At 29.2% G+C, this 10,681-nt stretch overlaps 3 protein-coding genes across 3 annotated transcripts; 1 reads left to right on the plus strand and 2 right to left on the minus strand.

The window, feature by feature from the left end:
• Positions 1–1,425: 1,425 nt before the first annotated feature.
• On the minus strand, positions 1,426–4,284 carry LOC128951666 (uncharacterized). The gene is made up of 2 exons (XM_054296914.1): positions 4,131–4,284; positions 1,426–4,065 (listed from the first exon to the last, which is right to left on the minus strand). The coding sequence occupies exon 2, from the start codon at positions 3,864–3,866 to the stop codon at positions 1,500–1,502; it is 2,367 nt and encodes a 788-aa protein (XP_054152889.1). The 5' UTR covers positions 3,867–4,065; positions 4,131–4,284; the 3' UTR covers positions 1,426–1,499.
• A 2,376-nt stretch (positions 4,285–6,660) lies between these two features.
• On the plus strand, positions 6,661–8,215 carry LOC128952754 (cofilin/actin-depolymerizing factor homolog). The gene is made up of 4 exons (XM_054298195.1): positions 6,661–6,890; positions 7,389–7,490; positions 7,557–7,735; positions 7,922–8,215. Exons 1-4 carry the CDS (start codon positions 6,888–6,890, stop codon positions 8,082–8,084), a joined length of 447 nt encoding a protein of 148 aa, XP_054154170.1. The 5' UTR covers positions 6,661–6,887; the 3' UTR covers positions 8,085–8,215.
• A 504-nt stretch (positions 8,216–8,719) lies between these two features.
• LOC128952015 (MYG1 protein-like) lies at positions 8,720–10,075 on the minus strand. The gene is made up of 2 exons (XM_054297337.1): positions 9,498–10,075; positions 8,720–9,423 (listed from the first exon to the last, which is right to left on the minus strand). The coding sequence occupies exons 1-2, from the start codon at positions 10,063–10,065 to the stop codon at positions 8,819–8,821; spliced, it is 1,173 nt and encodes a 390-aa protein (XP_054153312.1). The 5' UTR covers positions 10,066–10,075; the 3' UTR covers positions 8,720–8,818.
• Between the last annotated feature and the right edge of the window lie 606 nt (positions 10,076–10,681).

The raw sequence follows: 10,681 nt of genomic DNA on the forward strand, positions 1-10,681 counted from the left end.
TTTTCAATTACTTAATGATATCCTTAATTTATACAGATTTATTCAATGTATTAAAACTGTAGAGTAATTTTTTAGTTAAAATATTTAAAATAGTATTAAAACTTACTGTTTATTTATTATTTGAAGTTTTACTGCACTCTTTAACACATTTGTAAAATATATATTATCATTATATTGTACAGCATATAACTTATACCGGTATAATAGAAATGTGAAGTATATTGTATTAGATCCTATGGTAGATCTAGGATTTGAATAACTAAATATTTTCACATTATATACAGTAAATTAAATGTTATTCAAGATTATATGAATAATATATAATAAATGACAAATTCATTGGTTAATTATGTCATTATCTGTAGCACTACTTAAGCGCTGTTACCTTAATATTCTTAAATGACTAATTAAAGTACTATTTAATTGTTTTGAAACATTGTAATCATTATACAGTATTATACTGTAATATCTGATATAAATTTGACAACTGTCACACTAAACTTATTATGATTACCATTTAATTAAGTAATCTAATAACAAGTATTTCTCTGCAAAAGTTTTTTATTTTTAAATTCATTAATATTTTATACTTTAATTAATATATTCAACTTTATGTGTACAGAAAGAGAGAGAGAGAGAGAGAGAGAGAGAGAGAGAGAGCTAAAAAATACAGTAACAACTATTTGAATTACTATAGATCTATTTGATTTCCACAATTAATAATTTAGTCTAAAATTTTGTATATATTATTACTAATTAATTGTTTAGTAATTAATATTTATTATAAACATATTTTTCCAAATATTTTACTTACATTTCACAACAATGACTAACAAAATAATCATTTTCAGTAATCGTAGTCTATTTCATATAATATTATTAGTAGATATATTGTAGTTAACGGAAGTGTTTAATAAAATGTCAAATAATGCCATATAATTAGTATAAATTGTTTTTTATTATTTTATAATATATAATCTTTATAATTATTTTTCAAAAATTTAAGTGAAACATCACAAAAAATTATATTTCATTTCACTATAAAATATAAATTTTTAATAAATTCTGTTTTGTTTTAAAACCCATGAAAACAAATATAACATTATTTAAAGTATCAATAGTTGTTATTACAGTACGTTTGTACTACTAATGGATATTAAGGTAATTCATTATTCAACGTATTGTATTATTTATAATTAACAGATAAAAGAAAAATATATAAATTTGTATTAACATAAAACTAGGTATAGATATGTTGTATACACAAAACCAAAAATTAAGAATAATTACTGTATTAATGAACTAATGAATGAAATTTGACACAAAAATTATTATTAAACATATGAATAATACAAATGATAATAAAATTAAAATTACTTTAAGAGAGGTATAGAAAGTTTAAGAATAAAAACGATTTATGAGAAAATTAATAATAATATAATGAAATAATATATCGATTAAACAAAAATCACGAATAATTAAACAAAAAACAAGTCGTCTTAAAGAGCTGTGAGTGGAACGGGAGTCTTGTTGTGAGTGGAAACCGGAAATCTCTGGTGATAGCGATCGGGTTTGAGAAACTTGACGGACACTAACTTCTTCTGACACCACCAACCATGAAGTGCATTGAATGCATCAGTCGCTGACTCTATAGAATCACATTTTACGTAAACTAATCCTTCGGGCGAGTCTTCCACTTCAAGATGAAGAACGCCATGATTACCACTTTTGGCTGCAATTGATATCTTCTCGAGAACAGCGCTGCGAATCTTGTTTTTCCATCCGTTGGGATTTAAGAGTTTTGTTTCTTCATTAAACATATTCCTAATCTTCAAGAAAGATGTCGGCGCTGCAAAACTTGGCTTAGATGCCGGCGTACCGTTAGTGGCAGTGGACACAGATTGTGGAGCAGTTACATTATGATCATTATTAAATGCCTGTCCCTGCCATTCAATAGTACCGGTGCGTATTATAGTTGAAGCACTGATGTTTTGGTTATCATTATTGACAACATTAGTGGCCACCCATTTCCATGTCTTGTAATCGTCTCCTTCAATGTTTTCAATGTCTACTTTAACTCTGGATTCAGTCGATTCAATGTGTTTGACGACTTTATTCCAAATCTTTTTATACTTTGATGTCTTTCGCTCAGATGGCGAAAGAAGTGTATCACGAATATGCAAAACAGGCATTGATTGTGGATTATCGGGTGACTGAAGCAATTCAAGACTTTTTTCCACTAAATCATAGATCAAGTCCTGCTCTTCTGTGGCGAGTTTTTTCGATCTTTTATAATAGAAAATACTCGCAATCGTCATAAAAATGATTAATAATGCACTAAATATTTTATATAAATTTAATTTCAATATTATAAACGCTTGACAACCAAATGGTAGATTAAGAGGATAATCCTCGCTTATGGTAATGGCTGAAAGAGGCTCCAAGTTATCTCCTGTAACTAACAATTGCCAATTGGGATTGAGTTGAATCAATGAAACAGCATTTATAAAATCTCTGTCAAAGACCACATCATCAGACAAATCATCTTTAATTCCATCTCTTCCTTCTCTTTCAATCTCTATTTGATTTCTGATTCCTCTCTTAATAGTCAATGTCGACAATAACTTAAAATCGGAAAACGATTGGACTCTTGAATCAGATCCACAATAATTAATTAAAATTGATTTATCCATAAAATTCTTGACTTCTTTGGCAATCTTAAGTGCTGGCATTATGTCTGATTGGTATTTAAGACATAAATCATTGCTACCAATAGGATCATTATCTAAACATATCGGTGCTACCAAATCTTCGCGAATAAATTCAAAATTGGATAAATCAACGGTCGGTTTTGGCGATGAACTGATTCGTGTGTAGAAATAGAAGGAAAAGATGAAAACAAAGAAAAGGACGACAATAACTAATATTGCAAACGATATAAAATTAGAAGTCGAGCCGTAACTATTGGCGTCTTCAAAACCCGTGCCGTTTGCACCCGAAGGACCCTTTTTACCAAACGATCCGATACTTAAACCAGGTCTATGACGGAGCAAACGGTCACGAATATAATCAGTACTCTTCTGTTCCTGTTCTGTGTCTTCACTGTCACTATAATTAGCCAGTTTTGAGGACATCTGTGAACCAGATTGTGGGGATCGACGCAGTGGTGGACGAGTAAGTGATAAAATGTTTGACATTTTTGATGCACTTGGAGTCAATGATGGTGGATATGGTCGGGCAAAAGGCACTCTTTGAGAACCGGATGGTTGTTCTTGTAAAGGACGCGGCGTCTGTGGGCTCATCATCTTCTTTCGCGGAGATTTCCGTAGTTTTGATAAACTTTCATCGATTTTCTCATCATTTTCTGAACTTTCAGAAGAATAGTTGTTCAATGAGTGACTGTTCAGCTCTTTCAAGTGTCCGGCGGCTGTCTCTTCATTCATGAAGGCTATTGTCTTTCTTGACTTACTCGAAGATTTCTTAGCTGTTGAGACAGTTTGAGTTGAATGGCGCTTATTCTTCGGCGTTGATGTTTTGGTCGCAACAGACTGTTCCTCTTCAAGTCGTCTTCGCGGAGAATTGCGAGTCCGTGATGGAGACGATTTAGCCGATAATCGGACAGTGCTTTCATAGTCGTCGTTACCATTGCCTTCATCGGTGCCATTATTTTGATGATTATTGTCGTGACTATTATTGATATTTATATTTATATCTTCTCTCTCTTGGATCAGTTTTACCAATTTCTTAAGATAGACATTACGTGTGGATGTAGTGATCGGTCCGCAAGAAAACTGAAAGTCGGTTTCTAAACGATGTTTGAGTTCATCGTTGGTCAATGTCTTCATCTCATCCATCAAATCACTCATTATCTCCGATCAATCAATTTATTGATATTGCAGTCAAATATAACCACTATTTGACAGCACTTTCAAAACGCATTGAATTCACAACAAAATCAAAGCACACATTGATTTCAATTGAGTTTATTATGATTTGCAATGCATTGCATTCAATGCAATTCAATCACTATTTTTCATACAATGTGTAACTAATGGCAATTAATTTCTATATTAACACAAAAACAAACAAAAAAATATATAAAAACTTAAATAAAATTAAAAAATACAAACACTTATTGTCAATCAAATAATGCTTTGATTGTTATGTTTGTGTCGACCATTTGTCATAAAAGGCGGACCCAAACGGCACCGGCATTTCAGGCACTGATACACACATACAGTATATACACAATGTATTACATATACACTACTGCACCCACACATTGCTACCATTCCTCTCACTGTTTGCTTACCAGCATTGCATGCTTTTCTAAAAAAAACTCCTATTTAAAAAAGTCCTTAATTTTCGACTCTATCAACAACTGTAAGATTGCATTGTTAGCAATTGAAAAATTAATTCGAATTTTTAGTATCTTTTAATTTATAATATATGATATATCTGTTAAAGAAAATGTGTTCAATTTATTTGGGTAATGAAAACCCAAATCATAGCAAACACTTTATTATAACTTTTTATTTTTAAAATTTGAAACAAAAATTTTCTTTAAGATAACATTCATGTATTCATTGTTACGAATAGTGATCTAAGCAGAGCTCAGCATATGTTTGGATAGTTTGCCGACGAGTGTTGTCCACAATATTAATAGGTTTCAATTAATAGACATTAGGTGTCAATTAATTATACAGTAATTAATCAAAAATAAAACAATTTAATGTAAATGTAAAACGATTAAAAATTCAAAATAATTGCATCCATTTATGTTTTATAAATTGTATGATAAATGTATACTAAGTTTGCAATAAATATGTCACTAAATGAGTTCAAAAATATATACAGTATTTACAGTATATTAATTGTATGCCTTTCATAGCATACTATAGACTCTATAGTATAGAGTTTATGCAATAGACAGACAAAAATTCCTTAAAACAAATCCAAAAGTTTTTATTAAGATTTTTGTTATGAAATAACATTTGGTTTTACAGTAAAGTAGTTATCATATAATTAGTGTTTGATTAGAATTTTCTTCAATTATTTTCTCCAAGTGTTATATTTCTCATATTTCCAAACAAGTTCCCAACTATTCATATATTATACAATATTTGTGATGAATATTGTTTGATATGATAATAATTTATGATTTATAAGTTAACCATATTTAACCAAATTACAAATTTAATTTAAATGAAATTAACATAAAATTATTAAAAATCACTTAATTAAACTTTGATTGAGTGCTTAAATAAAATATTTATTATTTCTAACAATAAATGAACAATAAATATATAAAGTCGTATTTTTATACAAATATTTTACGAGAAATTTTAAGGAAAGTTGAGTAAAAGTTATCTCAACTCTAAATATAATGTATAAGATTTGAGATCTTCATTATGTTGTGTCTGAGCATTACATTCAAAATTCAGTTAATGTTGTGTATTATATGTACACATATTTTACGTTAAATTAGAAGATTAGTTGACTTCAGACAAGAGGCCGGGAATTATGCCAATTGTGATGTAAACTAGAGATCAAAAGGCATCAAATAGTGGCAAAAATTAGGGTCGGATGAGATAATCATAAAAATATTAAAAATGTTAAAAGTATTACAGAATAATGCAAACAATAGCAACACATGACATACTGTACATACAATGTTACTAAACAAACAATTTTTGTTTTTTAAACATATTATTTATTACACGTTTTTTAGCAAATGATAAAATAGACATTTTGTATAAATCAATGCAATATAATATTCAAAATAATTTTTAAAAATCAATAGTTATCGTATATTCATAATTATTTTCAAAATATTCTCCTAATCTATTATTTCTATTTTTCATTAAAATTAAATTAATTATATTATTAATTTTGAATTAATAATATAGCGAATTTACAATTGAATATCATATAACATAATTAATATAAAATAATCTCATATCGGATAAACAAAAAAAGTTGAATAAAAACATTAAATGCAAAGTTTTTATTGCAATTTGCAAATCATAATCACAAAATACAGGCAATAGTTTATTCAAATGTTTTTTTTGTTGAAAATACTAATACAATATAATATAAACACTTTTATCGGACAGTTAGCTAATCATTAAGTGATTATGAGTAATGAGTTAAATGAATTGCAATTTACTGTACAATAGATATCATATAGAAATTAATGTTAATTTATATATGATTTATAGTTTGTTAATAATAGTAGAAAAGTTTGTTAAATGTGTACAATAAATATGAATCCATTCAAGCAATCACTGACTGCTTACTCAACAAAACGACAAACAATGAGTCATAATATCAATGGTAAGCACAAGTAGTCTATAGTGAAGGGCCTATCGGTGTCATAGCATCTCATATAATACAGTATATACTAAACCGGCTAATCCTTGTATTGCATGTATTGATAGGTAAGTACAGTATGTGTCAAATATACAAACATTTTGTTTAAAAAAACATTTTTATATAATATATAAAAAGTTTGCTTTAGTTTAAAGTTTTTGACTGAAAATAATGAGTTTTGTGCTTATATTTGGTATAAAATAAATACTTAATTGAGGAGTGATTTCATAGTATTAACTGTTTAGTCATTGGTTGCTATACATGACGTGTTGGGGACAGTCGTGTGGGTCGTGACTATAGGTGCAGATGAGCATAGAGTGCGCACGCGTTGTATACACAATATATCTGTCGGTGTTTGCTGTCTAACAGCGCTCTATCAGTGCTTATAACAGTTCCGCCATTTCTGACTATATCTCAGTCATTACAGCCAAAGACACCACTAATAACTCATTGAATCCAATATTCAAGTGATTGTCTAACTGCTCACCGATAACAACAACCACTACAACAACACAATGGTAAGCATTTGTATGATTTGGTGATAATTGTGACCATTATTTGGTGATAATTGCTGTCTTTCAAGTGATGGCATGACGTTAACGCCCTTTTTGTCACATATTTAATACCATTGATTGATTTAGTTGTTGACAATCGAGATAAACGATTGATTGATTGACCAAATGGTGATAATTGTTATCACAATTAATGACAGATTCATCAATAGGTATCTAATGAATGGTAAAATAGCTGACAGTTTAAGACAAAGTGTGTGTTTAATGTTTGCTATGATTTGACGGCTCATTCATGAGAGTCATCGTTAAGGATAACCTTTAAAAGACATGACTCTTGAAGTTAAGTGCTATTTATGGCACAAATGCTCGTCTCCTAAGAATTTATAACAACTTTGATAGAGAGCTATGAATGAAATAAATTGAACGACTTTTGAGAGACACATAAATTTAATGACAATTAAGTCTTTTTCATCTAATGAGTGATTTATCTGTTTTAATGATTAGTCTTCAGGAGTGACCGTCTCATCGGAAGCCAAGACCGTCTACGAGGAAGTGAAAAAGGATAAGAAGCACCGGTATATCATTTATCACATTAAAGATGAAAGGGTCAGTAGTATTATGATTGTTATGCCGGTCATTGATTTGGATACTAATGACAGTTTGTATTAACAGGTGATTGATGTGGAGTCAACCGGTGAAAGGGATGCCACTTATGTAGACTTCTTAGAGAAGCTTCAGAACTTCAAGAATGAATGTCGTTATTGTGTGTTTGACTTCCCGGCAAACATTCCGGTGGACGCCGGACAGGAAAAGTCAACGATGAGTGTCGATCGACTCGTACTCATGACTTGGTTTGTAATGATTTTGTTATCTCTTTAACATTGATTACCACATCTCTCAATGTCTAACTTTATGACTATTTATGGCAATAATATGTGCAATGCGTTTGACGTTTGCATTACTGTTAAGTCATATGTTTAGAGATAGTGTTGTTTAGTGTTAGTTATTAACTGATTGTTGATTTGATGTCTGGTTAGGTGTCCCGAGAGCTCGAAAATCAAACAGAAGATGTTGTACTCGAGTTCATATGACGCCCTCAAGAAGGCATTAGTGGGCGTCTATAAGTACGTACAGGCGTGCGATTTCGAGGAGGCGTCACAGGAGGCCATAGAAGATGCCTTTAGAAAGGGCGGCAAATAATTTAATGTCATCAACACTTTTGAGTTATTATCTAAATTTATTATTATTATTGTAAGTGAAATGAAGTGATCGATACTATTAACCGATTAATAAAATGTGAAAACACTGCAAATTTTTCTCTATTTGTCAAATATTTCTAATTTATTACATATTATATAAAATTTGTCATTTTTTGAAAGCATAAAAAAGGTTTTAATTAAAAACTTATTTAAGTAATTGTCATTATTTTCAATGACGCGAACAAATAAAAAATATATATACTTATGGTATAATGAAATAGTAATAAAACTTAAAAAGCAATTTTTGAGATTTTGTAATCAAATAATACACAAGTTTTCCGATTTTAATACATAAAAATTTCTTATATTTGAGAATACACTGAAAAATTTGATGTCTAATCAATGCATTTCGAAAATATTTATTTTCATCTCTTGATATTATGATTGATATGTAATGTGAGAAATAAATATTTATAATGAAAATCTTTTGAATATTTTTAGCTTAATTTTGTTTTTTTGTAATTAATTGAATGAAATAAATAAAATATTTAAATAAATTTTTGATAAATTTTCAATTTAAGTTACTAATTATCAAATTATGTATTAATCATTGAAATTATCAATTTTTTATTGGTCTCATTAAAAAATATTCAAAACAGGATTTTGACAGTGAATGCAATGAAATTAAAAAATATTAATGCATTTATGTATTAAAACGATATCTTATGAAATAAGCTAAGAATTTGGTGCTGAACTTTGTCGGCGATTATCAAGTGTTTTGAATGCCATTTGAATGGCTCCTTCACGAGTGTCATTACCACCGATGAAGCCACTGGAGTGAACAAAGACACAGCCATCAATTGCTGCCATTTTACTCAGTTCGCTGTCTCGAAGTCCTCTCCAATCAGATAATAATGGGATTCGCAATTCAAATGAATGAGAAGAGATGGGAACGGCTTGTACTCTCCACTTTCCTCTGGTGTCTTGAAATATAACAAACTTAACCTCAGGTTTGATTTGATTACTCGACTCCAAGAGAAATAAGTGTTCCTTCCAGGGAAACACTTGTGTCAATTCAATAATCTCTCCGCAAGGATGGACTGTCATCCTTGAATCGATGGCTTGTTGTATGAGTTGTCTTGCGGGCCACCAAACACTTCCATAGTAATCAACTTTATCTTTAAATTCATTGCCAACTAATTCTATTCCTTTTAGAAACCGCTGATATAAGATGTCGTCATCTGATGTTTCATTCCAACTGGGGATCAAATTACCAACTCTTGAGCTCAAGTTTGTTGTGATCCTATAATTTTGTTGACATCCATCACAAATGCTGACGCCTTATAATAACAGATAATTTATAAATATTGTGAATATTAAGATTTAAACGATTGACTTAATATTAGTGACTAACCATTATCGATGGCATCTATTTCTTGAATAAAGTTTTCATAAACTTTATCGAAAATTACATCAGTTTTGTTGTCATCTTTATCCCAATTCAATAGTCTTGCAATAATTTGATGTCCGAAATGTGTGAATACCAGTCCAGCAGAACTGAGTTTAATATTAAATGATTTGTTTTGTAGTATTGAACTCATGGTATGAGTAAAATCTCTTTGGTGGTGATCATAGCGATGACAATTAGGATCATAAACACCCCCGACATCGACCACAACATCACATTCATCGAGTAGTTTATCATCTCTGGTCCTAATGATCTGTGCCGTCGAGTATTGAGGCAATTGTTTTAGTAGAAAACAGGCGAGTATTTCATCGCAATGGAAGACTCCATCATGAGTTCCTATTTTAATACCGTTCCCTTTGACATCCAATTCCTGACAAAAACGTTTTGCTGTAGAATTTGTCGACAAATCCATCGATAATTTTGTATTAAACAATTGTAATGCTGTTAATAATGCCTTATGTTGTAACTTATATGAAGTTTTAGCAATAAGTTGTTTAAATAATATATTTATCATTCAATTTTTTCAACAAATATTTTTTTGCAAATTCCTGTAAATAAAGTTCATTGATAATTATTATAACAAATATAAATAGTTTGTATTTGCGTAAATAATAATATTATGATAAATTTGTTAAAAACAATATATTTCTAACATAAACTAAATAATTACTATAAATTATGCCAAAATATTTTTTCTTAGTTTTAGAGATTTGTATGTTTATGAAAACTAGTTTATAGTGTAAAATAATTACATATTATTAAATTAATTATAATTATAGTAACTTTTTATAAAGCGTAAAATTTAAATAAAACTTAACTTAATACGACTTCTATACTAGTGTTACCAAATATACTTTACATAAGTTTTAATTAACTTACTTTAAATATAGTTTATAAAAAATATAGTGTAATATATTTTACACTTTTTCTTCACTAATTATTGAATACTCAAAAATGTACTTGTTAATTATAGATTGTATAGTAAATTTGACTAAAGATTCATTCAAATGTATGGTAAATTGTTCCTGCAACTTTAATATAGTAATTGTAATAAACTATACTTATAATACTACCGTAGTTGTAATGATAGTCCACTATTAAAATTATTATACAATATATGACAACAATTT

This window comes from Oppia nitens, unplaced genomic scaffold (genome assembly GCF_028296485.1).
Source record: "Oppia nitens isolate AA-2021 unplaced genomic scaffold, nextdenovo-longstitch-racon4-pilon3 scaffold1_pilon_pilon_pilon, whole genome shotgun sequence".
Taxonomy (NCBI): Eukaryota; Metazoa; Arthropoda; class Arachnida; order Sarcoptiformes; family Oppiidae; genus Oppia; species Oppia nitens.

Excerpts from the sequence above, each read along its gene's own strand:
- LOC128952754 (XM_054298195.1), top strand. Across the intron at positions 7,491-7,556 it reads ATCACATTAAAGATGAAAGG|GTGATTGATGTGGAGTCAAC; the intron begins GTCAGTAGTATT and ends TTGTATTAACAG. Across the intron at positions 7,736-7,921 it reads CGACTCGTACTCATGACTTG|GTGTCCCGAGAGCTCGAAAA; the intron begins GTTTGTAATGAT and ends ATGTCTGGTTAG.
- LOC128951666 (XM_054296914.1), bottom strand. The coding sequence starts at position 3,866 with ATGAGTGATTTGATGGATGAGATGAAGACATTGACCAACGATGAACTC.
- LOC128952015 (XM_054297337.1), bottom strand. The coding sequence starts at position 10,065 with ATGATAAATATATTATTTAAACAACTTATTGCTAAAACTTCATATAAG. Across the intron at positions 9,424-9,497 it reads AATAGATGCCATCGATAATG|GCGTCAGCATTTGTGATGGA; the intron begins GTTAGTCACTAA and ends TGTTATTATAAG.